Raw genomic sequence first — 27,537 nt, 5'->3', positions numbered from 1 at the left:
CTGAGTAAATAGATCTACTCACCCGAGGGCTTTCTCCAAGCGACGGCTGCGGCGCACACCCTCCTCCATCTCCGAAGTCCCGGTCTCTGAACATTTACATTACGAGGCTTGGTGATGTCACCAAGTCTCGTAATGTAACTGTACAGAGAACGAGACTTGGTGAAAGAGGAAGTGCTGTTGCAGCCGTCGCTGGAGAGAGCCCCCGGGTAAGTAGATCAATTTACTCAACGGGCTGAGACGGGGAGGGGGGGACATCTGGCTACCTATAAATCTGGCTAAACACCTGGCTCACTGTATACCTGGCTGCACATCTGGCTAACTATACCTGGCTCCACATCTGGCTAACTATACCTGGCTGCACATCTGGCTACCTATACATCTGGGTCTTATACTCACCATTGGCGTGCTGATCCCTTCAAGCTTCCCCAGTGCCTTCTTCAATGTCCCTTGGCGGATTTTGCTTCTCCCTCGGCGATCACATGTCCCCCGTCGATCGGTGTTGATGACACCAGGGTCACACAGCATCATCAACATCTTCTAGCAAACACTTTTTTTAATTGAATTCAATGCTATAACCTGTATTGATTGCAAATTGATTGCAAAAAAATGGTTGAAAATTATTGGAAATTAATTGAAACACTTTTTGCACGGAAATCCTGGGGAAATTGAACGACAGGGTGGTTAAAACAGAAGGTATTTGTGATAATTTAGGAGCAACTGTGGCTTCCCACAATGCATAACTACTTAATATGCAAATTATCTCTATATGCCCCTGAACCCAGGCTTACACCCAGAATTGCTGGTATATAGCAAACCTATAGCTTATACATTTTACAGAACCACATCAACCCAACATGCACACAGTCTGTTTCGGACTGTTGGTCCTCATCAGTGCATGGCAGGGATTGATATGATGTGATCTGATAGTCGCATCTGGTGGCCAGTGCAAAGGCAGCTTACTTCTTGTGCTTGCTGTGCCTCTACTCTCCACAAGGTGGTGATCTCACCCATACTAAGTGGAACGCACAGACAGGAAGGCTTATCAGTAAAGTGGGAAGAGGCAGAGAGAGGAGCTGGAACTGGCAATAGGAAAGGTAATGAGAGATTGTGTTATATTTAACACGCTATGTAAAACAAATATATTCACATTGAATATACTGTAATGCTTTCCCTTGTTGCCTGAAGTTCATCTGAATAACGCTCATTATGGTCCACACCTCTGTACAGAGATCAATGATCCATGCATATCAGTTTCTGCATCAGAGGAGCTTACACTCTAATGACCTCACAGTTATGCTCACTGGCAAATATGTGTTGTGGTTCACAGTAAGCCAATGAATGGGAAAGGGAGCTGTAAAAAGTGTGCAATGGAGGAGAAGAGTGAGTGGGGGTTGGGGGGAGTTGCAGTGAAAATGTAAATACCAAGTCATAATCTTGGGAGCTGTGAGATAGTAGTGTGAAAGCAGTGCATAATGATTATGGTGCATGATAGGGTAACATGTCTGTAGTGCAGCTCATCCAAAGTATGAGCAGCTCCCACATCCTTATTCAATATAACTTATTGAAACTAAATCTAGACAAAGCGGCATTTATGATCTTTCCACCCCGGCCATCCATGAACCTCCCAGATGTGCATGTCACTGTTAACTATACTACAATTCGTCCTACCTCTCAAGCCCGCTGTCTGGGTGTCAGCCTGGACTCCGCACTCTCCTTCACTCCCCACATCCAAAACCTCACAAAGTCCTGCAACTTCCACCTTCGTAACATCTGTAAGATTCACTTTTTCCTGACCTCTGCCACCACCAAACTCCTCACCCATGACCTCATAATTTCCCTCCTTGACTACTGCAATGCCCTTCTGTCTGGTCTCCCTATGACCCGAATAGCCCCACTGCAGTCCATCATAATTGCGGCAGCCAGAATTATCCACTTCTCCCATCGCTCCACCATGGCGCATCCTTTCCTTGAATCCCTCCACTGGCTTCCTATCCAGTCCAGAATCAGATTCAAGATCCTGTGTCTGACCTACAAATCTATCCACAAAACCTGTCCAACCTACATTTCCGATCTTACTCAGAGGTACACACCTAGCCCCGCTCTTCCAATGAACTTCGCCTGACCGCCCCCCGCATCACCCAGTCCCATGCACGCCTCCAGGACTTCTCAAGAGCTGCTCCAACACTATGGAACTCCCTACCTCCACCCATTAGGGCAGCCCCCTCCTTCAACATCTTCAAGAAGGCCCTCAAAACTCCCCTTTTCACTCTGATGATGCCCACTAAAAATATCCCCTTTTTGTTGTTCAATTGTAGCAGAAGAGTGAATATACTTTTGAATGGGTATTATGTGTTGTAAAGATTGTGTCATTAGCAGGCACCTTAAAGGGATTCTAAAGTGATCAATCTCACTACAGGTTTTATACATACTTAAAGGGAACCTGAAGCGAGACAGATGTGGAGGCTGCCATATTTATTTCCTTTTAAACAATACCAGTTACCTGGCTGTCGTTGATCCTTTTGGCTGCATTAGTGTCTTAATATAGACATGAAACCAGCAAGCAGCTAATCTGACGATAATGTCAGAAACATCTGATCTGCTGCATGCAGAATAGCCAGGCAACTGGTTTTGCTTAAAATGAAACAAATATGGCAGCCTCCATATCCCCCTCACTTCAGGTGTCCTTTAAGTAGAGGGAAGGCTCTGGACACCATAGATCCATCCCGATCCTCGGTCCATCCCATCGTTCCTCTGCCATCCCCGTTGAAGTTATTTCGACCCGCTAGCAGGAATAGCTCTTTGGCACTCCTTGAGCAGCCTCGGAACCATTTGTGTCCCTGAGGACTTCTGAAGACCAGCACATCTGTACTTGGGGACGTGAGACGTTCCGAAGGCTGCCTGAGGAGTGTAGGAGAACTAGCAGGACGAGTGACTTCAATCGGGCGGCGCAGGAACGATGGGTCGGACCACGGATGGAGAAGGCTCTATGGTATCCAGAAATTTCCCTCTACATAGTTATGTATCCAACCTGAAGTGGATTTCCCCACTTCAGATTTGCTTTAACCTCCTTAGCGGTATGCCCGACACTGTGTTGGGCATACCGGTCTGTGGCCCCAGGACTCCCCCATAATACAATAATAGACCCAAATGACTGTAAACCATTTAGCTAGCACTAGGCTAGCTAGTACAAGTGACGGGCACCCGCCGCTCCCTGCAATCCCCTCCGTTAATACATTACCCTCCTCCTCCCCCCCCCCCCCCCCCCGATCCAGCGATCGCGCAGCCTCCCTGCACAGCTCTATGGGGAGGATCGGGTTTGCACATGACGTCATGTGCGATCCTCCCCAAAGTGAAGACCGGAGCTGTCCGGGGAGGCTGCGCCGATCGCTGGATCCAGGCTGGGTAATGTATAAACGGGGGAGCGGCAGGGATCAGGGGGTGCCGGACACCTTTACTAGCTAGCCTAGTGCTAGCTAAAGGGTTTACAGTCATTTGAGACTATTATTTTACTTTCCGGGCAAAAAGTAACAAAACCTCCTGAGCAGCATAACGCTCAGGAGGTTAAAGGACACCCGAGGTGAAAATGAATTAATGAAATTAACCATTGTATCTATCCTCCTCCTCCTAAAAATGACTTTTTAAGATATTCCAAAGTTTTATTTTATATTTAAATCTACTTTTTAAGTTTTTACTGTTTTTTTTTAATCTGTGGCAGAGTGCTGTCTGGGAGTGAGCAATTCCTTTTGTGTTTGGTAAGTTGAAGGAGAGTTGGGGGCGAGTTCCTGGTGGTGGCAGCTCCAGGACTTGCCTGCGCTGCCCTATTGTGCTATATGCTGGTTTCAGGCCCCAGCCTGTTATGTGCACTATTGTTTGCAAAGATTAGAGACAACCAAAGTTTTTAGACCTTGCAGGGTCTGCTTATCAGGATAGAATGCTAAGGCTCGTACACACATGCAACTTTTCCACACAATAAACCCAACGACATGTATTTTCCACGCACCAACGCACCAACCAACTGAACAACCAATTCACTTGCATATTGTTCACGCAAGCGAATGACGGACTTCACAATATGGCGGCATTCAAACGTCTTGTACACACGCGGCAAACTGCACGATAGCAAGCAGTCGTGTGAGTCGAACCGCCTGTTGGATCGGGCAAACCACCTGTTGTCAGTCTCTCGTCTAGTCGTTTGTCACACATTTACACGCCCAACTATCGTCCAATAGACCAAGTTTGGACGATTGTTGGGTGGAAAAGTTGCATGTGTGTATGAGCCTTAGAAACATCAATCTATGTTCAAAAACTGACCTCTTTCTATTCTAATGGTGGCCATACATGGTACAATAAAAACGTTCGATTATCCCTTTTATTCGATCTAAATGATCGTTCGAATTTCTTGATCGAAAGAAAAAATATTTTCAACTTTCATTCGATTCGATTATCCCATTTTTTCGAGAAAAATCAGGGCACCTGAGGTGAGGGGGCTATGGAGGCTTCCATATTTATTTCATTATAAACAATTCCAATTACCTGGCAGCCTTGTTGATTTTCTGGCATCTGGTGGTTTCAAAACCCTGGAACAAGAATATGGTTAATCCAGTAAAACTAGAGTCAGAGTACCTCATCTGCTGCATGCTTGTTCAGGGTCTATGGCTGAAAGTATTAGAGACACAGAATCAGCAAGGCTGCCAGGCGACTGGTATTGTTTAAATGTAAATAAATATGGCAGCCTCCATATCCCTCTTACTTCGGGTTTCCTTTAACCACTTGACAACCAGATATATTAGATAATATACCAGATATTATGTCCCTCTAGTAACCAGGCTATTTTTTACAATTCAGAGCTTCACAACTTTAATGATTTATTGCTCAGTTATACAACTTAGCACCCAAATAAATGTTACCTCCTTTTCTTCTCACAAATAGTTTTCTTTTTGGTGTTATTGGATTGCTGCTGCTATTTGTAGTTTTTATTATATTAAAAAGAAAAGAGCAAAAAAAAAAAAAAACATATACAGATAAGTTAATTGGCTTTCCTCTAAATTGGCCCTAGACTACGATACATAAACTACACAATACATACATAGACATATGCCTATGGTATGGACAGTTAAGTGATAAGGCTATACTCAGCCCTGCATAAGATGTCAGCGCTATATAAATACATTTGCACTAAAAAATAAAAAGAAACGGCCTGCCAGCACCAATCGCTGGCTGGCAGGCTGATCACTGGGGCCTGCTGTATTTACTGATGGGGACGCCATATGGTGTCGTGGAGGAACAACAGAGCCTCTCCACCACCTCTGTCCTGCGTTAGGCAGTCGGTAAGAGGTTAAGTTAAAACTAGTATTTAATGCCTGCAGGAGGCAGGTATTAACTGAGGGAGACCAAAATATTTTATATCTGTATTATTTTTTGTGGGTTTAGGTTGAAAAACGGAGGCATATGAAAGTTTTGGAAGAAAGCATGTATGTGAGATGGGACTAGCAGTCTACAGACGAGGTCGACACGATGAAGACTATCAAAAAGGAAGAAGAAAAGCTGTATATGAGGTGTGATCAGCAATCTATGGAGGAGAGTGGCATGATGGAGGCAATTAGAAAGGAAGAAGAGACATTTGTGAGAGGTGACCAACAGCCAACAGAGACTGGTGAAATGATGATGATGACTCCAGAAGAAAGAGATGAGACTAATTTGAAGGGCAACCAGCATTTCATTGCTGATGGTGTAATAAGTGTGGTAGTTAAAGAAGAAGAGTTGGATGTGACTGATGATCAGCAGCCTACAGGGAAGGGTGAAATTATGAGATCAATTAAAAAGGAAGAAGAAGAAGAAACATGTGTGAGGAGTGATCAACAGCCTATGGTAGATGACATACTAATGGTGACAGTTAAACAGGAGGAAATTTATGAACATACCAGCATGGGTAAGATATACTGTACATCCTACAAAATGAATATGACAATGTATTTTCTCCATTTAAAAACTTAAAACTAAAGCCTAACTGAAGTGTATGTATGTGTGTGTGTGGTGGAGGGACACTGTACATCATATGAAAGGTCCATCTCCATTCCTCAGTATAACATCATAGTGCCAACAAATGAGGAGGGGATTCTGTACACCATATGAAAGGCTCATCTCCATTTTTCAGTATAACATCATAGAACCAACAAATGAGTAGGAGATACTGTACACCATATGAAAGGCCCATCTCCATTCCTCAGTATAGCATAATTGCACCAACAAATGAGGAGGAGATACTGTACACCATATGAAAGGTTCATCTCCATTCCTCAGTATAACATCATAGAACCAACAAATGAGGAGGAGATACTGTACACCATATGAAAGGCCCATCTCCAGTCCTCAGTATAGCATAATTGCACCAACAAATGAGGAGGAGAACTGTACACCATATGAAAGGCCCATCTCCATTCCTCAGTATAACATCATAGTACCAACAAATGAGGAGGAGACACTGTACACCATATGAAAGGTCCATCTCGATTCCTCAGTATAACATCATAGTACTAACAAATGAGGAGGAGATACTGTACACCATTTGAAAGGCCCATCTCCATTCCTAAGTATAACATCATAGCACCAACAAATTAGGTGGAAATACTGTACACCATATGAAAGGCCCATCTCCATTCTTCAGTATAACATCATAGTGCCAACAAATGAAGAGGAAATACTGTACACCATTTGAAAGGCCCATCTCCATTCCTCAGTATAACATAGCACCAACAAATGAGGAGGAGATACTGTACACCATATGAAAGGCCCATCTCCATTCCTCAGTATAACATCATGTTCCCAACAAATGAGGAGGAGATACTGTACACCATATGAAAGGTCCATCTCTATTCCTCAGTATAACATCATAGTACCAACACATGAGGAGGAGATACTGTACACCATATGAAAGGCCCATCTCCAGTCCTCAGTATAGCATAATTGCACCAACAAATGAGGAGGAGAACTGTACACCATATGAAAGGTGCATAAAAAGAAACAGGATGCGTGCATCTTCCGTCTATAGCATATACATTTATTGCCAGTGTTCAACATTCAGGTGAATTCTGTGCATAGCATCATTCCATCGTTGCATAAACAACTTGTTAATATTAAAGATGTGGTACCTTACAGTTCCTGATACTAGCCTGTCAGCATGGGAGGTGGGAGTGCGGGACAGATGTGGGCCTGGCGACGGCCGTTTCGCGTCCTCCTGGATGCTTGGTCACGCCGTGTTCCACTACAGGCCGGCGCTGTTCGGCCACTGTATACATACGGGAGGGTCCGCCTCCACTATGGCGTCACAGCGCCGGCCCTGATTGGAGCTCTGAATTCCACCAATGGGAACAGGCGGGGGACGCTACGTGATGCGAACGGTGCCCGGCGGGGATCAATCCATGCTGAAAATTGGTCGCATGGCTATATGTACTATATCGCGCATCCCAAGCGGCTCAACCTCAGCACATGCATATTTATGTCATATCGCTGGGGAGTCCACATGCATGGCAATAATTTGCCAGTAGAGTGCGCCAACTAAAATATAGAAGAAAAAGGTATATGTACTTTATTCCCTATCTGGCGCCCTATTTTTTAGGCATCACATATATTTTAGTAACCCAAAAATGAGCGTCCCCAGCTCGCCCACTGGGGAATAATAAAATTAGTGATTGTGCATAAGTGACACACCATTAAAATTTGTACTGGGACTGGGGAGCAAAAACTTCGTAAATTCATTCAATATATCTCTGAGTTGTCACTCAAACTTGTGGAGCAATTAGTTCCAAACAAGCAAAAAAGAGGGGGGAAGGGGGGGGGGGAAGAGGGGGAAATAGCATGGGACAAGGAAGGGACCTAATAATAAATTTCAACACCTTGAAACATACATATACATCCTCCTTAGTCTAAAATTATCAGATAACGAGATGTTAATTCCAAGATGTGATGATTTGCTCAGCTGCCTGTGCAGGCAGCCAGCCTTTTGACCATTGTGTAGGTTTGCATGCTGCAGGACTCTGGAAAGAACAGCTTCTGTCAGTTTTGCAGCTTGTGCTTGCAGAGGAATTTGCATATGTTGTCATGCAAATTGCCTGGCCACAGTCATTGGAGGCGTGTACTATAAGTACTATGTCTTTCCCACAATGCTTCGCTGTTCATAAGGATTTCGTCCTATGTAACACTCCTGGTGGGGTGTCAGCCTTGCTCTCTGTTTGAACATCAGCTTAGAGTAATTCCTAAGTCTGCGCTAGGCAGATTTCCCTAGTGCTGTTAGGATTGTATTATCTGTATTGCCTGTTCTGTCTTGTCTTGCCTGTTTGCCATTGTCCTGTCCCTATGGTGGTTGACAGGAAATGGTTCTGATCTATGTTCTTGGAGTATAGCTGGTGCAGCGGTTGCTACCAGCTATCTCTTCTGTTCTGTCTTCTGGGATCGCGCTAGCTACTTTGTGCTAGCGCTGGGGATCCTTCTGTTCTGTCTCCTGGGATCGCGCTAGCTACTTTGTGCGAGCGCTGGGGATCCTTCTGTTCTGTCTTGTCGGTCGCGATTGCGCTGTCACCAGCGGCGGTTGATAGCGAATTGTTCTGTCTTGCTGAGATCGCACTAGCCGCTAGCGTTAGCGGCTGTGGATCTTTCTGATCTGTGTTCCTGCTTGGATCACACTTGCTCTGGCGGAAGAGCGGTGGATCCTTCCTGCCTAGTTCTTGTTTTTCGTGTGTCTGTTTTGTCCGCTGCACTTGCTACAGGCTCGGTGAGGTAACTGTTAAGCAAGCGCTCGCGTCCCCTGTTTCATGTTTGTCTGTTTATGGTTAGTTAGGCGTGCTTGTCTCTATTGTGCTTATCACGTGGAGATCGCGCATAACCGCGTGCACTGTTGCGAATGAGTGCGGTGTTCGCGGTTAGCTAGCGGTTGTTATTTTCCGTATCTCCTTATTGTATTTGCTGTGCCTTTGCTACCCTCGTATTCTCTTCTGCTCTGCCTTGTGTCTTGTCTGGCGATCGCACCTCTCGCGATCGCGTTCCTATTTCATATCTGCTGTTGTGTGTGTGCGGTTGCGGGGTGGCGACTGGATTGGCACACACACATACAACCTGTCCCTTTGCTCATTCTCATTCGCAATCGCCTCTCTTGCGATTGCGTTCTGCGTTTTGTACAATTCCTGTCTGGCATTTGTGGAGGTACAGAGGATTGGTTCCTCTGCACTCCCCAGCGCCATCTGCCGACAGGAATTTTCCCTCTACGGGTGCGTAGCACCTTTTGCTGGGTTCCTGCAAATTATACGCTTGTGGAGGATTTCCGCCGTGTCAGCGCACACGTTGTGCGCTGATCACGGGGAAAGTTCCACAATCGTTACAGTATGAACAGCCCAACCCAAAACCCCAGTGTAGACGGAAATTCCGATTTGTACGATTTTGTAGAGTTTGGGTCCTGTGTCTTTAAGAGCTTTAAAAGGCTTAATTCAGAGACCAAGGCGGAATTTCTTTCTGAATGTGTGAGGTTTTGTCTGAATCCCACCTTTCAGATTTCTGATCCGTCCACGTCGGCTCTTCTGTTTGCCTATGTGCTCTTAAAAGACGATCTGTTCACCTGGGCTTATAATCTGTTAAAAATCAATTCTTGGAATGGTAATCTGTATCAGTTGCTTGCAGAGATATTCTCTCACTGGTTTAAACTGCCTGGCTTACCACCTGCTCTGATTGAGTGTGTAGCTGCTGATAAGTCAGCTGATCTTTCCCTTCCATGCAAAACTTTTCAGTATGACAATCAGTTCAATGTGTCTGTTGCCACTTCAGGTTTTAAACAGCAGACATGCAAAGTGGCGAAAAAGAGAAAAACTAAAAAACGCAAGCATCGGAATAAAACACTCCCTATTGATGTTTGTAATGATGTTGTTCCGTCTCCGGCTTTTTTGCCCCAATCCAAAGCTTATGTGGATCCTGCTATAGGTAGGATCGCACACTACATTAAAGCAGTTAAAAAATCTGTTCTTGTTCCTGAACTCCAACCCTATGGAGATTATCTGGATACTGGCCTGTTTGAACCCCCATTTGCTTCCTGGGATGTTGGGGCCTTGCTGGAGGAATTCGATTTTGATTGGAAAGCCTTTTGCGATTTTTACATCGCAAAAAGCGAAAATGTCTTGAATGCTTGTCTCGATTCAATGTACCTGCTGATTGATTCCGATGAATGTGACAAGGATGATGTGGATCTGGTGATCTATGTATGGCAAACGATTTTGGATGAGTTGCACACACACCAACCAATTGATTCCAATAAAGAGACATCGTTGTCGGATGATTGTTCCTGCCTTTCTGGGGTAAAGCATGTGAGTCTTGACTTTGTGCAATCTGAAATGAATGAGTGTGCCGCTGTGGTTGATTCCTGTGCGAATCCTGAAGGATTCGCTCCTGACAGTGTGCAGTTTAATCTGTGCGATCTGATGCCTGTTTCTCGGATGTTCCTGCAGATTGTGATCGGCATGAGTCTGCCGGTTTCCTCAAGGATGTGTGGGATCCTTTGTCATTTAGAAACAGATCTTTGAGATCTTCCGTCTGTGACCCTGCTATGGGGAAAATTTCTCGACCATGCAGCGTCAAAAGTAAAATTATTATGCCTAATAAAGTTTGTCCTGTTGATGTCACTATTTCTTCTGCAGATAAGTCTCTGTCTCACCCTGTTCACACCTGTAAGGGCCCGTTGCCTGGGGACAGTTGCTCCAGCGTTTCGGTCCTAGATGCCTTGCAGTCTGCTCCGGAGATCGCGGAGGTTTGCGCTATAGAAGCGTCAGTTTCACAACCTAAAGTGAATTTTGATTCGCAGGTTTTGCGTTCTGATTCCTCGGATTCGACTTTGTTAGCCGAATCTAAGAGTGAGACAGCGCTTCGGTTTTGCGAATCTGATGCTGAACCCTATTTGCCTTATTCAGAGACGCTTTCTCTGAACCTGCCCTGTACCATGAATAACAATATGATGTCCAATCACACTGACATTTGTGAGTCCCTTTCTTGCTCTGAGGGAAGTTTTGACTCTCCACCCTGTACTCTGGATGAGTCAACATTGCCTTGTACAATATCTCCTGCCCTGCCCCTAGAGGCTCGTCTAGGTATTGCTGCTATTTTTACTTGTTTTTCTGCAGTTTTGGAGTTAAAAGCTAGTTTGACTGCCACACAGAATTCTGGGTACAGTGAGAATGAAGTTAGGGAGTCAGTGTGTGTTCCAGTAAATATACCTGTACATTCCCCTCATGATGATGAGATCCAGTCTCAGGTTATGGTGGAACCATTCCTGGGACATCTGCCCTGTCCACAAAATAAAGTTCCAGTTTTGCCCTGTAACATGGATAGTTCAGAATCCTTCCTAGAAAACTTGAAAAATGATGTTCCTGAGGTCTTGTTTGATGTTCTGGAGGTCTCCGAGTTCCTCCCAAAGGGTGCAGAACTTGTAGGAGATGTCTCCTGTCCCCCAAGTCTTTCTGAGGTGTTGCCCTCTTCCGTAGGCATTGCTGCCTTGCTGGCTACCTTTTCAGCTCTGGTGGAGCTTCAGTCATGTGTAGTCAATGATGATATTGCAGTCACAGAAATTTCCGAATTTGAATCCGAGTCTTCTTTTGAAAGTCCAGTGCTTGAGACCAATGCTCGTGATGATTCTCTGCCCGGTCCTGGTTTTGGTTTCCTCATGCCGGACTCTGAGGTTGGCAGTTCCCCGACATGTCCTGAGGTTTCTCCTGTGCTGGTGTACCCCAGTGTGCTCTGTGACCCAGAAAGCCCAAGTGTGCCTCGGTTACCAGCATACTCAGATGCTTCCTCGGTGGAGACATGTTCTGATTTAGCCTGCCTGCTTGCATGCCCAGAAGTGGTCCCTGAAAGTCTTGATCTTGATGGGTGTCCTCGTAATTCTGAATCCGGAATTGTCATTGGTTCCATGGGGGTTCTTGGTAATTCTCCATGTGAGCCTGGTGATTGTTCTGCCCTCTTGGGATCTCTGTGGAGCTTCAAAAGGTTCTGGGAGATTCCGGGAGAAATTTTGCTTGGTCCCCTGGATAAGATCAACGATGGCTTTTGTGTTGTAAGGGACACTTCGAACAGGTATTGTGGCAGGTTTGGTATTTTCGGACGCTCCTTGGAAGGTGGTGGGTATTGTCTGGAGGGTGTCGATGGCTTCTTCTCTGGCGGTCACAGTCCTGATGGGTGTTATACTGAGACTGGTAGTACTGATGGGCATGTTTCGGTGGCTTCTGTTTCCGATGAGGTCGGTTTCGGGTGGACTGACTCTGGAATTGGACCTTGTCGGGCTGCCCCGACCTTCATGAGTCTTCAGTTTGAGTCTGTTGCTAATAGCAGTTTTGAGGGTCGTCTGGAATTCGACCCTGGAGGGGGGGGTACTGTGATGATTTGCTCAGCTGCCTGTGCAGGCAGCCAGCCTTTTGACCATTGTGTAGGTTTGCATGCTGCAGGACTCTGGAAAGAACAGCTTCTGTCAGTTTTGCAGCTTGTGCTTGCAGAGGAATTTGCATATGTTGTCATGCAAATTGCCTGGCCACAGTCATTGGAGGCGTGTACTATAAGTACTATGTCTTTCCCACAATGCTTCGCTATTCATAAGGATTTCGTCCTATGTAACACTCCTGGTGGGGTGTCAGCCTTGCTCTCTGTTTGAACATCAGCTTAGAGTAATTCCTAAGTCTGCGCTAGGCAGATTTCCCTAGTGCTGTTAGGATTGTATTATCTGTATTGCCTGTTCTGTCTTGTCTTGCCTGTTTGCCATTGTCCTGTCCCTATGGTGGTTGACAGGAAATGGTTCTGATCTATGTTCTTGGAGTATAGCTGGTGCAGCGGTTGCTACCAGCTATCTCTTCTGTTCTGTCTTCTGGGATCGCGCTAGCTACTTTGTGCTAGCGCTGGGGATCCTTCTGTTCTGTCTCCTGGGATCGCGCTAGCTACTTTGTGCGAGCGCTGGGGATCCTTCTGTTCTGTCTTGTCGGTCGCGATTGCGCTGTCACCAGCGGCGGTTGATAGCGAATCGTTCTGTCTTGCTGAGATCGCACTAGCCGCTAGCGTTAGCGGCTGTGGATCTTTCTGATCTGTGTTCCTGCTTGGATCACACTTGCTCTGGCGGAAGAGCGGTGGATCCTTCCTGCCTAGTTCTTGTTTTTCGTGTGTCTGTCTTGTCCGCTGCACTTGCTACAGGCTCGGTGAGGTAACTGTTAAGCAAGCGCTCGCGTCCCCTGTTTCATGTTTGTCTGTTTATGGTTAGTTAGGCGTGCTTGTCTCTATTGTGCTTATCACGTGGAGATCGCGCATAACCGCGTGCACTGTTGCGAATGAGTGCGGTGTTCGCGGTTAGCTAGCGGTTGTTATTTTCCGTATCTCCTTATTGTATTTGCTGTGCCTTTGCTACCCTCGTATTCTCTTCTGCTCTGCCTTGTGTCTTGTCTGGCGATCGCACCTCTCGCGATCGCGTTCCTATTTCATATCTGCTGTTGTGTGTGTGCGGTTGCGGGGTGGCGACTGGATTGGCACACACACATACAACCTGTCCCTTTGCTCATTCTCATTCGCAATCGCCTCTCTTGCGATTGCGTTCTGCGTTTTGTACAATTCCTGTCTGGCATTTGTGGAGGTACAGAGGATTGGTTCCTCTGCACTCCCCAGCGCCATCTGCCGACAGGAATTTTCCCTCTACGGGTGCGTAGCACCTTTTGCTGGGTTCCTGCAAATTATACGCTTGTGGAGGATTTCCGCCGTGTCAGCGCACACGTTGTGCGCTGATCACGGGGAAAGTTCCACAATCGTTACACAAGAGAGCTCATAATGTTCCCTAGCGAGATGCTCACACCTAACATCATCAATTCGTACATCATCAATTTATACAGATATAGGTGTGACCAAGATTCTTCAGGGACTGTCACCCTATATATTATCACCCAACCCAAGAGGAGACCACAGAAGAAACAACCTTTAAAGGGTCCAAAAGGTGGGAGTAACAAAGAAGAAAATAATCAAGGGGCCGAAGCAGTAATTAAAGGAGAGTCTGGCCCTTTAGACGTAGAGCCAGACGAGGACGTAGACACAGAAATAAGGTCCAAGACCGTACATTGGGAAGGGAGAGGGAACACGAAGCCCAACAGCAAGAAACGGAAGGGAATGTAGTCACGGATGGTCCACCAGTCATGAACATTTCTGGGATAGAGATTCCATCAGCATGTCTCTCCCTCCTGTCTAAAGGCTTGAATTTTTGTCCAACAAGGAACTTCGATATAGTCGCCTTCATGATAGATCTTTATAAGTCCACGAGGAAGATCGTGATCTGTCAGAGATTTAAAAAAGAGCCCACCCGGACGGATGTTGATCAGAATTAAACACCAGTGACAACAGGTCTTAACACTGGCTTGCAAGGGTCTTTACCCGAAGCTACCAGTGGACCAGTAGAGGGGTTCTCTCAACTCTTGCTTTCAGCCCAGCCTCCTCAAATGACAGGGGAATGGTACTGATACCTTGGGGTTCAGCCCGTTGGTTCAGTGGGACCCCACGGATGAGGAGCTTAGACAGATAGTGGAGGAACTATGGGTGGAAGGAGGCCGGCATGACTGGACAGACTTTGGGGGGCCAGAGACACTTAGTCTGGGTAGTAATAGTGATTTTAGAGCCTGTAAGTCTATACAACCATTCCCAGTTACCCCGGGATCAAGTATAGATCATTTTTTCGACAAAGTTATGAAGGACATAAAGGCTGAGATATACCAAGCTATGGTGCCCAATCTGGACGGCGCGGAGAGAAAGGCCCTTAGGTGGTTGAGACAAAATGAGGAGTTGGTGATAAGGGGAGCGGACAAGGGTGGGAACTTGGTTATTATGTCAGCAACTCAGTATAAGAATGAAGCCGAGAGGCAACTGAGCGACACATCCACCTATTGTCCTCTCCAAGGAGATCCAACCCTTAAGTATCAAACTCAACTGCGTTCTCTGCTTCGCAGGGGCGCAGAGCGGGGTTATCTTTCGCAAAAATTGGCGTGTGATTTACTTCCTCTCTATCCTCGCCGCCCGGTATGGTACCATATACCCAAAATGCACAAGTCTGTGACCGCGCCGCCGGGACGTCACATTGTCTCTGGCTGTGGGTCTCTCACGGAGAGGCTGTCCAGGTATCTCGACCATCTCCTGCGCCCCCTCCTTAAGGGGGTGCCCTCATATCTGAGGGATACGTTGGAGGTTCTGCAGATGGTGGAGCATGCCACGTGGGTCCCCGGGGACAGACTGGCCACCATTGATGTGGTCAGTCTGTACAGCCGTATCCCCCAAGAATTGGGGATTAAGGCCGTCAGACTATTTCTGACTCGCACGAACAGAGACGATGAGTACATCGACTTTGTCTGTGAATGCCTAGGCTTTGTGTTGAGACACAACGCCTTTCTGTTTGATGGACATTGGTACCATCAGATAGCGGGTACGGCCATGGGGACCCCTGTGGCATGCTCCTTCGCGAACCTCTTCCTGGGGGCGTGGGAGGAGTCTGCTGTGCTCTCGGACAAAAACCCATTCCGCGGGCACATCAGACAATGGTCGAGATACGTGGACGACGTCCTGGTGGTGTGGTCTGGGACGGACGAACAGTTTGACGGCTTCCTACAATATATTAATAACAACACAATTAACATGGAATTCACCGCTGAGAAGAGTGATACAGCGGTGACGTTCCTTGACCTGCGAATTATGGTCAGGAACGATGTGTTGTGTTGTGAGGGATACAGAAAGCCGACAGCAACTAATTCATTCCTTCATGCTAAAAGTTTTCATCCCCAACATGTCATTAAGGCCATCCCATATGGCCAATATTTAAGATTGAGAAGAAACAATACAGATGAGACACAATTTGAAATACAGGCAGCGGATCTTACCAGGCGTTTATCTGCTAGGGGGTATGACGCCGCATTACTAGAGCAGGCGTATGTAAGGGCCAAATGTCAATCTAGACACAATCTCTTGGTCCCCAGACATAAATCGAAGTCCACGCAGGACCGCATGACCTTCACTTTTGATTATACACCTATGGCAAATATGGTTAGAAAAGCTATCTTCACTAATTGGTCGCTGATAGAGAGAGATGAATCCCTAAAACAGGTTGTGGGTGGTCCCCCGAGGGTGGCCTTTAGAAGAGCACCAACCCTTGGAGACATGCTCACAAAAAGTGAGTTTGTTTCTCCCAAGAGGGACACATGGTTAAACAGAGATATGCCAAAGGGCAACTACCGTTGTGGACATTGTAAGTTCTGCCCTCGGATGATTCCTCAGAAGGTGGTTCAAGTGGGAAAAGAGTGGTTGGTGGTTAATGATTTGATCACTTGCCAAACCAAGTATGTGGTTTACGTCCTGTTCTGCCCTTGCAAACGTTTCTATATCGGTCAGACCACACGTCCTCTAAAAGAACGAGTGGGGGAGCATTTAGGATCAGTTAAGAGTGGTAAAGGTTGTGCGCGTTTGATTGCTCATATGAGGGAAGAACATAAAGGGGATGTCAAGGGCTTGAAATTTGCAGGCTTGGAGAGGATAGACAAGGTGAGACGGGGTGGCAACAGGGATAGGTTTCTGCTAAGAAGGGAGACGTGGTTGATCCTACAAACTGAAGCCCTGGGCCCGTTAGGCCTGAACGATAAGGTGGAACTCTCAAGTATGCTGGACCCATGAAAGATGGGTTGGGTGATAATATATAGGGTGACAGTCCCCGAAGAATCTTGGTCACACCTATATCTGTATAAATTGATGATGTACGACCTGAATGTTGAACACTGGCAATAAATGTATATGCTATAGACGGAAGATGCACGCATCCTGTTTCTTTTTATGCAATGTTCAAGTTCCTTCCTTCAACTGTTAGAGCGGAGCACACGTCTTATGTAAACATCACATGCAGCATACAGCCTGTCAGCAACAGATTGACCACTTCGGCCACACCAAACTCGCTCAGAAACTGGAAGCAGTATACCTCTTAAAGGAGAAGTGCCACACCATTCTATTTTCCTTTAAATAACACCATATGAAAGGCCCATCTCCATTCCTCAGTATAACATCATAGTACCAACAAATGAGGAGGAGACACTGTACACCATATGAAAGGTCCATCTCGATTCCTCAGTATAACATCATAGTACTAACAAATGAGGAGGAGATACTGTACACCATTTGAAAGGCCCATCTCCATTCCTCAGTATAACATCATAGCACCAACAAATTAGGTGGAAATACTGTACACCATATGAAAGCTCTATCTCGATTCCTCAATATAACATCATAGTACCAACAAATGAGGAGGAAATATTGTACACCATTTGAAAGGCCCATCTCCATTTCTCAGTATAACATAGCACCAACAAATGAGGAGGAGATACTGTACACCAGGGGTGCCCACACTTTTTCGGCTCGCGAGCTACTTTTAAATTTGCCGAGGCCAGGAGATCTACCAACGTCTCAAATGCTAAGCACGCCCCCCCCCCGCCGCGTAGGTTAGCCAGGTATATGTGCCTGCAGCATAGGTTGCGTGCCCTCAGTGTAGGTTAGCCAGGTATATGGGCCCTCAGTGTAGGTTAGCCAGGTATATGGGCCCTCAGTGTAGGTTTGCCAGGTATATGGGCCCTCAGTGTAGGTTTGCCAGGTATATGGGCCCTCAGTGTAGGTTTGCCAGGTATAGGGGCCCTCAGTGTAGGTTAGCCAGGTATAGGGGCCCCCAGTGTAGGTTAGCCAGGTATAGGGCCCCCCAGTGTAGGTTAGCCAGGTATAGGTCCCTTCAGTGTAGGTTAGCCAGGTATAGGGCCCCCCAGTGTAGGTTAGCCAGGTATAGGGCCCCCCAGTGTAGGTTAGCCAGGTATAGGGCCCCCCAGTGTAGGTTAGCCAGGTATAGGTCCCTTCAGTGTAGGTTAGCCAGGTATAGGGCCCCCCAGTGTAGGTTAGCCAGGTATAGGGCCCCCCAGTGTAGGTTAGCCAGGTATAGGGCCCCCCAGTGTAGGTTAGCCAGGTATAGGGCCCCCCAGTGTAGGTTAGCCAGGTATAGGGCCCCCCAGTGTAGGTTAGCCAGGTATATGTACCTGCAGGCGGAGGAGAAGAGGCGGCGAGGAGAGACTCTGGCAGGCCAATGGGATGTAGGAGAGAAGCGGCGGCGAAGAGAGAGGCGGCGCGGCCGCTACGTCATGGCTGGGGGCGGCGCCGGGCACGTTACACACGCACATTACACAGGCTGCCCGCCGCCGCCCCCAGCCATGACGCAGCGGACGCGCCGCCTCTCTCCTCCCTCTCTCCTCGCCTGCATGCATTCTATTGGCCAGCGGCCAGCAGCTAAACACGAGCTGCTGGCCGCAACAAACATTAACGAGACGCGGCCAAGAGGCCACGATCTACCAAGGAGGCGGTCGCGATCTACCGGTAGATCGCGATCGACCTATTGGGCAGCCCTGCTGTACACCATATGAAAGGCCCATCTCCATTCCTCAGTATAACATCATGTTCTTAACAAATGAGGAGGAGATACTGTACACCATATGAAAGGTCCATCTCCATTCCTCAGTATAACATAGTACCAACAAATGAGGAGGAAATGCTGTACACCATTTGAAAGGCCCATTTCCATTCCTCAGTATAACATAGCACCAACAAATGAGGAGGAGATACTGTACACCATATGAAAGGCCCATCTCCATTCCTCAATATAACATCATAGTACCAACAAATGAGGAGGAAATACTGTACACCATTTGAAAGGCCCATCTCCATTCCTCAGTATAACATCATAGCACCAACAAATGAGGAGATACTGTACACCATATGAAAGGCCCATCTCCATTCCTCAGTATAAGATCATAGTACTAACAAATGAGGAGGAGATACTGTACACCATATGAAAGGCCCATCTCCATTCCTCAGTATAACATCATGTTCCCAACAAATGAGGAGGAGATACTGTACACCATATGAAAGGCCCATCTCCATTCCTCAGTATAACATCATAGTACCAACAAATGAGGAGGAGATACTGTACACCATATAAAAGGCCCATCTCCATTCCTCAGTATAACATCATAGTACCAACAAATGAGGAGGAGATACTGTACACCATATGAAAGGCCCATCTCCATTCCTCAGTATAACATCATAGCACCAACAAATGAGGAGATACTGTACACCATATGAAAGGCCCATCTCCATTCCTCAGTATAACATCATAGTACCAACAAATGAGGAGGGGATACTGTACACCATATGAAAGGCCCATCTCCATTCCTCAGTATAACATCATAGTGCCAACAAATGAGGAGATACTGTACACCATATGAAAGGTCCATCTCTATTCCTCAGTATAACATCATAGTACCAACACATGAGGAGGAGATACTGTACACCATATTCTTCTGTATAATATCTTGCTTCTATTTCAGCAGCTGATGTTGAGGAAGGTGCATCTCCATCCCATAGAATAAAAATGTGCTGATATGTGCAATGTGAACAGTGCATCATTAATGCCACTGTTCTTAGTGAAAAACTCCATGTGATAATCCTAGCCCCTGTAGATCATGTAGAACAATTGTGGATAAAAGCCACAAGGGCTGAACAATTTACATATCTGTGATCATACGTACTTTAAAGTGAACCCAAGGTGAGAGTGATATGGAGGCTGCCATATTTATTACCTTTTAACCACTTGAGGACCCAGCCTTTACCCCCCCCCTCCCCTTAAGGACCAGCGCTGTTTTTTATGATCTGTGCTGGGTGGGCTCTGCAGCCCCCAGCACAGATCAGGTTGCAGGCAGAGCAATCAGATCACCCCTCTTTTTTCCCCCCTATGGGGATGATGTGCAGGGGGGGTCTGATCGCTCCTGCCTGCCTGAGGTTTTCAGGGGGGGCACCTCAAAGCCCCCCTCCGCAGCGAAATTCTCCCCTCCCTCTCCTACCTGACCTACCTCCTGTGTTTACATTTAGTCTGCGAGCCGCGATCAGCGGCTCGCAGGCTATTCACGGAGACCCGCTCCGTGATCTAACAGGAAACGGCCGCTCCTGATTAATTAGGGAGGCACCTGGCGACGCAGATGTGCGTCGCTGGTCCTCCAGCTACCACTTTGCCGCCGCACGGTATGAGTGTGCGGTCGGCAAGTGGTTAAGGAATACCAGTTGCCTGGCTATCCTGCTCAACCTCTACCTCTAATGCTTTCAGCAATAGACCCTAAACAAGCATGCAGCAGATCAGGTGTTTCTGCCATTTGTCAGATCTGACAAGATTAGTTGCATGCTTGTTTCTGGTGTTATTCAGACACTGCTGCAGCCAAATAGATCAGCAGAGCTGACAGGCAACTGGTATTGTTTAAAAGGAAACAAATATGGCATCCTCCATATCACTCTCACCTTGGATTCACTTTAAACAGCAGTTCCTCTGGTAGATCTAGTCTTCCAGATCACAACAGTTTCAATGATGCCCCTCAAGTTAAAGTTGGGTACACACCATGCAATTTTTACTTCTCATTCTATGTGAGCAATTGATCAGATTGATATTCAGATCTGACATAGATCAGCTATAGAAGAAAGCTAGTGTACACATGTTTTTTTCAAATTCCAATCAGATGTCTGTTCATTTTTCCAATTGGATATCGATCGAAAATGGATCAAAAAGACATACACATGGAACAATAGCCGGTACTTTGATCGATATCACCAGAAAAGAACCTTTGAGATGAATTTTTTTCCAGTCTATTAATCAAGAATGAGATTGATTTTGAACTGGAATCAGTTGTAGGCAATCAGTAGGCTGTACAATGTTTGGGCCAATCTTAGCATTTTCTGGATCAAAAGTAGAATCTGAAGTAAAAATTGCATGGTGTATATCCACCACAAAGCAAAAAACAAAGCATCAATCATAGTGCAACTTTGTCCATAGCCAGACCGCAACACTCACCACCGGGAGGCTGATGGGATCATACTACTACAGCACACCACCTTTCACAATCAGTTTGTAAGAAGTTACGGAGGATGATATAAGCTAAGTGGAGGAGTCTGGGGACCCAGAGATTGGAGTGAGAGTAATCCCTATGTGCATACTGCTGTCCTGTAACTAAGATGGTGTACAAAGAAGCCCGGTGAAAGGGGATATCCTGTAGTATGTTACACTGGTGTGATCCCATCAGCCTCTGGGTGAAGGGCACTGTGATCTGGATTTGTTTTGCTCTAATGGTAAGTCTACTGTTGTCATTTGAAGGACTGGATCATCTGCAGGAACTGCTGTTTAAAGATCAGTGACTGTGGAGAGACCGTGTGCAATATTCTGGTCAGGAGAACTGTGACATCTATATAAACGAAGAGTTCCTTAAAAAAAAGTAACTTTCATATTCTATTGGTGTCTATGTGTGACATTTTAGGTGGTGGGAATAGTACTACAGCCCGAAGAACTCCTTGATGAGGTAAAATCCAGATACTTTATTGGCACATCCAAGAAGACAGATACAGCAGCTGACGTGTTTCAGATGCAAAGGGCAAATTCACTTTTTCTCCTAGGTGAAAATGTAACACCTTAGTACAGTGTTTCTCAAACCTGCCCTCGTGACTCCCCAAAGCTGCATGTTTTGCAGGCAGCCCACCTATGCACAGGTGGGGTAATTAATGTCTCAGCTTCATGGAATCCACCTAGCTGAGACACTAATTACCCCACCTCTGCATAGGTGAGGATGCCTGCAAAACATGCACTGTTGGGGAGTCACATGGACAGATTTGAGAGACCCTGCCTTAGGGCCGTTTTTCACTGCAAAACGCAACTGCAAACGCATGCGTTTTTCCCAATTTTGATGTGCGTTTTTTATGAGTTTGCGGTTTCCGTTTTTCTGATTGGCAAGTGTCTTGAAAATAGATACTAGTGGTTAAATCAATACAAAACGCAAAATTCCTTTTTAATGCGTTTTTCATGCGTTCCTATACTTTACATTTAAACGCAAAACGCATCATAATCGCACAGACTTGCGTTTGTGGTTTTTTAAAAATCGGAACGCAGCAGTAGAAAAGGCCACCCAAGATTCTTATTTTAAACAGGCTGCACTTCAGAATCAGCAGGTGCATGCGTTTTTGGCAAAAATGCAGCTAGTGAAAAAGGGCCCAAAGTAATAAAATGGCTTTTGAAACACCAGCAAGCAAGAAAATAGTCAGAATAAATTTGACAGTACTTTTTCACCTACCTTTTAGGGCCAGTTTCCACTTGTGCGGCGCGATTTTAAGGGGAAAATCGCGGCAACGAATCCGCATGCGGTTACATTTTCGTTGCCGTTTCTCTGCGGATTTTCATGCGGAATCGCTCGCGGTTCTCACAATGCGTTTTTAACCATATCAATGCCGGCAGGCATTGACATGGGTTTTTAAACGAAAACGCATGCAGAAACGCCGGGAAAACTGCAAGACTAAAACGCTTGGGGTTTTCCTATTTAGTTACATTACCGACTAATCTCGTGCCGTGTGCGGTGTGCGAATTCTGATGGGCCTGCCGTGCAGATTTTTTCTGCACGACAAACCGCACAGAATCACGCAGAAGTGGAAACAGGCCCATCCACTTCTATTGCTTGTGCGAATCTGCATGCATAAAACGCATGCAGATTCGCTGTACAGGGAGTGCAGAATTATTAGGCAAATGAGTATTTTGACCACATCATCCTCTTTATGCATGTTGTCTTACTCCAAGCTGTATAGGCTCGAAAGCCTACTACCAATTAAGCATATTAGGTGATGTGCATCTCTGTAATGAGAAGGGGTGTGGTCTAATGACATCAACACCCTATATCAGATGTGCATAATTATTAGGCAACTGCCTTTCCTTTGGCAAAATGGGTCAAAAGAAGGACTTGACAGGCTCAGAAAAGTAAAAAATAGTGAGATATCTTGCAGAGGGATGCAGCACTCTTAAAATTGCAAAGCTTCTGAAGCGTGATAATCGAACAATCAAGCGTTTCATTCAAAATAGTCAACAGGGTCGCAAGAAGCGTCTGGAAAAACCAAGGCGCAAAATAACTGCCCATGAACTGAGAAAAGTCAAGCGTGCAGCTGCCAAGATGCCACTTGCCACCAGTTTGGCCATATTTTAGAGCTGCAACATCACTGGAGTACCCAAAAGCACAAGGTGTGCAATACTCAGAGACATGGCCAAGGTAAGAAAGGCTGAAAGACGACCACCACTGAACAAGAAACACAAGCTGAAACGTCAAGACTGGGCCAAGAAATATCTCAAGACTGATTTTTCTAAGGTTTTATGGACTGATGAAATGAGAGTGAGTCTTGATGGGCCAGATGGATGGGCCCATGGCTGGATTGGTAAAGGGCAGAGAGCTCCAGTCCGACTCAGATGCCAGCAAGGTGGAGGTGGAGTACTGGTTTGGGCTGGTATCATCAAAGATGAGCTTGTGGGGCCTTTTCGGGTTGAGGATGGAGTCAAGCTTAACTCCCAGTCCTACTGCCAGTTTCTGGAAGACACCTTCTTCAAGCAGTGGCACAGGAAGAAGTCTGCATCAATGCTCCATCACACGCGTCCAAGTACTCCACAGCGTGGCTGGCAAAAAAGGGTATAAAAGAAGAAAAACTAATGACATGGCCTCCTTGTTCACCTGATCTGAACCCCATTGAGAACCTGTGATCCATCATAAAATGTGAGATTTACAAGGAGGGAAAACAGTACACCTCTCTGAACAGTGTCTGGGAGGCTGTGGTTGCTGCTGCACGCAATGTTGATGGTGAACAGATCAAAACACTGACAGAATCCATGGCTGGCAGGCTTTTGAGTGTCCTTGCAAAGAAAGGTGGCTATATTGGTCACTGATTTGTTTTTGTTTTGTTTTTGAATGTCAGAAATGTATATTTGAGAATGTTGAGATGTTATATTGGTTTCACTGGTAAAAAATAAATAATTGAAATGGGTATATATTTGTTTTTTGTTAATTTGCCTAATAATTATGCACAGTAATAGTCACCTGCACACACAGATATCCCCCTAAAATAGCTAAAACTAAAAACTACTTTTAAAAATATTCAGCTTTGATATTAATTAGTTTTTTGGGTTCATTGAGAACATGGTTGTTGTTCAATAATAAAATTATTCCTCAAAAATACCACTTGTCTAATAATTCTGCACTCCCTGTAGTGGAAATGGGACCTTAGTATTTTTTCAATAACAGATAGATAAAAAATTAGTTCCAACAGAAGATTAAAAAATTATCTTCTAGAAGAAAAGTGTGGAGATCAAGTGAATAACCCAAAGTCTTTAGTCATAGCTGTGAAATGCCTCAGATGCTGCACCTCACTTCTTGCCAATAAAGTAATCAGGATTTGCCTATGTAGGGTGTGCTGCAGACTCTTGTACTATTCCTGGGTTACTGGCCTGTAGAGGGATGGCCAGGCACCACCAGTGTATGAAGAAATTGCAAGCGGTCTTCCTGTCTGACACTTAGGAGGTAGTGGTAGGCCAGTAATTTATGGTAATATTATGGTGGGTGGCCAAGTGTGGAGAGCACTGTGTGGTCAGTGGTTACTGGTTATTTATGAAGATACATCAGCATCACTTTAAAAATTATTAGCATCGCATTGGCTATATCTTTTCTTGGTAATTAGTGATGGTCATGTCTAGGAGAACTCATGGAGAAGCATGTGATTTATTCAGTCAGCTGATAGATGTACACAGCTCTGATTTGCTGTGATCACATCCAGCTTTAGTACACAATCATGACTAGCAAATCAGAGACTTACATATCTGTCACCTGACCAAACTGATCACATGCTTCTCCATGAGTTCTAGACACGACCATCACTATTGATAATGTGCAAAGTGTCCATGTGTGCATAGATCTTTTACTTAAAGTGAGCCTGAAACGTATTTAAAAAAACAAAACCATACAGATAGAGAGGGAAGGCTCTGGGCCATATAGAGCCTTCCCTTTCTCCTCCTGGGGTCCTCTTTCCCCGCAGGCTCCTACATTTCAATCTCCCGCCGCAGGAGACTTCAGCAATCTTGAAGAAGCACTCGGGCTTACGAAGACTGACATCTCTGTACTGCGCATGCGCGAGTCTGCTAGAGAGGGCGCTCACTCGTGCGCAGTACGGAGCGGCCTGTCTTCGGAAGCCCGAGGCCACCCAACGCGGAAGAGAGTAGTTCACGAATGAGTTGCCATGGACTGCTAACTGGGGAGCCTTCAGGAGAAAGAAGACACCAGGAGGAGAACGGGAAGGCCCTATAGGACCCAGAGGCTTCCCTCTCCTTAGGTAAGTATTTGGTTTTTTTTTTTTTTGTGTTTAAATCTGCTTCAGACTACCTTTACAGTGAACCTGAGGTGAGAGTAGTATGGAGGCTGCCATATTTATTTCCATGTAAACAACACCAATTGCCTGGATATTGTCAGAAACACCTGATCTACATACCTCCATATCACTTTCAACTTGGGTTCACTTTAATGACATTAGATTAGCATACTTGACTCCTAACTGCAGAAGATGCAACTGTAACATGAGTGAATGTATCAGTCATTTTTTTTCTCCATCTAGATGAATCCACAGAATATAAACAAGCTACACTGTGTCCTCCGAGAGAGAAACAAAAGGCGCACAAGCAGTCTTATGAGAAATCACGAACTGCCCCTTCTGTTATGTATCATGTATACCACAAAGCCTGTACACCAACAGATCAGACTCATGTATACCCCGGAGCCTGTACACCAACAGATCAGACTCATGTGGAGGAATTTCCTTGTGACAAACCGCATCATGCCACACGTAGACACAATCGGAAACTTATTTGTCCTGAATGCAGCAAATGTTGTAAATCCAAAGCAGCTTTAGCTGCGCATCAGAAGACGCACGCACACAAGCCGCCATTATCTTGTTCAGAGTGTGAGAAGTGGTTTAAGTGGAAATCAGATCTTGTTGCACACCAGAGAGTTCACACCGGCGAGAGGCCTTATTCTTGTACTAAGTGTGAGAAATCATTCAGAACAAAGGCAAATCTTCACACTCACCAGATAGTGCACAACAGCGAGAGGCCCTATCCTTGTTCTGAGTGTGAGAAATCATTCAAAACAAAGTCAAAACTTCTTATGCACCAGAGAATTCACACCGGAGAGAAGTCCTTTCCCTGTTCTGAGTGTGAGAAATCATTTAGAACAGAACCAGAAGTTATATCACATCGGAGAGTTCATACTGGCGAGAGGCCATATACTTGCTCTGAGTGTGGGAAATCTTATGGAGCAAAGTCAAGCCTTGTTAAGCACCAGAGAGTTCACGCTGGGGAAAAACCCTTTTCATGTTCCACCTGTTACAAATCTTTTTTAGACAGGCAAAGCCTAGATAGCCATGTCAAGTGTCATACAGGGGAGAAACCATTTTCCTGCACAGAGTGCACAAAGTCTTTCATTTGTAAAGGAAGCCTTCTTAAGCACCAGATAAGTCACACAGGCGAACGTCCATATGCCTGTTCAGAGTGTGGGAAATGTTTTCTTAGGAAGGGAGATCTCGTTAGACACCAAAGAATTCACGGTGGTGTGCGTCCTTTCCAATGTTCAGAATGTGGAAAGTCTTTCATTCGAAAAGCACATCTTCTTCTGCACGAGACAATGCACACAGGGAAGCGTCCTTTTTGCTGTACAGAATGTGGGAAATCTTTTGCTTGCAAAGGAAACCTTATCACACACCAGAAAAGGCACAGGCGTTGGGGGGAGAAAGCAGGCATGACGGAGTGAGGGGGAGTGTCTCCCCGCTCTCTGTGACTGTTGTGCAAGCAGCGGAGGAATGGAGGCAGTGGTGCGAATCAGGGGTTAGCGTGCCCGTTTACCTGCCTGAGAGAACGGAGGGAAGGAGTGCAGGAAGACTGGAGGATAGCTGCGGGGAAAAACAGCAGACGGCACATCTTCTTCTGCATGAGACAATACACACAGGGAAGCGTCCTTTTTGCTGTACAGTGTGTGGGAAATCTTTTGCTTGCAAAGGAAACCTAATTACGCACCAGAAAAGGCAAAGACGTGAGTATCCTTTTTCCCACTAAGGATGTGGGAAATGTTTCTTTCACAAGGGACATCTGCTTAGATCACCTGTTCATCAAGTGGGAAATGTTTATCTAAGAAAGGACACTTTTATTGTGCTAGTAATCTGAACTGAACTACGGAGACGTTGCTAATACTGCTGCTATGTATTGGTGAGAGAATTGATTCATTTTGTTTCATTTGTTGTACCTTCAATACAGTGCCTTTTTGTTGTGCAACCTGTCTTTGTTAATTTTTTTAATCCATCCGTTTAAGCAAACTGAAAATGCGTGCTCACTAGTGGGAGGGGTTATCCTCGCAAGACAAATACTTTAAAGCACATCTGAAGTGAGAGGGCTATGAAAGCTGCCATATCTGTTTCTTTTTAAAGAGGAGTTGTCAATTATACTATCGCAGAAAAAAAACACATATATAAGTAGATAAATACCGGCACTTGCTCTACTTACATAACATATGTATTGCACTGTCCGCGTTTTGATTTTTCTACAGTAAAAAA

General features: G+C 45.7%; 1 protein-coding gene across 1 annotated transcript; it reads left to right on the top strand.

Annotated features, from left to right (window-relative positions):
• Positions 1–1,053: 1,053 nt before the first annotated feature.
• On the top strand, positions 1,054–27,285 carry LOC137534737 (zinc finger protein ZFP2-like). The gene is made up of 3 exons (XM_068256360.1): positions 1,054–1,094; positions 5,431–5,929; positions 25,552–27,285. The coding sequence occupies exons 2-3, from the start codon at positions 5,515–5,517 to the stop codon at positions 26,739–26,741; spliced, it is 1,605 nt and encodes a 534-aa protein (XP_068112461.1). The 5' UTR covers positions 1,054–1,094; positions 5,431–5,514; the 3' UTR covers positions 26,742–27,285.
• The last annotated feature ends 252 nt before the right edge of the window (positions 27,286–27,537 follow it).

The sequence above is a fragment of the Hyperolius riggenbachi genome, chromosome 10 (genome assembly GCF_040937935.1).
Source record: "Hyperolius riggenbachi isolate aHypRig1 chromosome 10, aHypRig1.pri, whole genome shotgun sequence".
NCBI classification, from domain to species: Eukaryota; Metazoa; Chordata; class Amphibia; order Anura; family Hyperoliidae; genus Hyperolius; species Hyperolius riggenbachi.
This window is presented reverse-complemented; position numbering and strand designations above follow the sequence as displayed.

Excerpts from the sequence above, each read along its gene's own strand:
- LOC137534737 (XM_068256360.1), top strand. The coding sequence starts at position 5,515 with ATGAAGACTATCAAAAAGGAAGAAGAAAAGCTGTATATGAGGTGTGAT. Across the intron at positions 5,930-25,551 it reads TTATGAACATACCAGCATGG|ATGAATCCACAGAATATAAA; the intron begins GTAAGATATACT and ends TTCTCCATCTAG.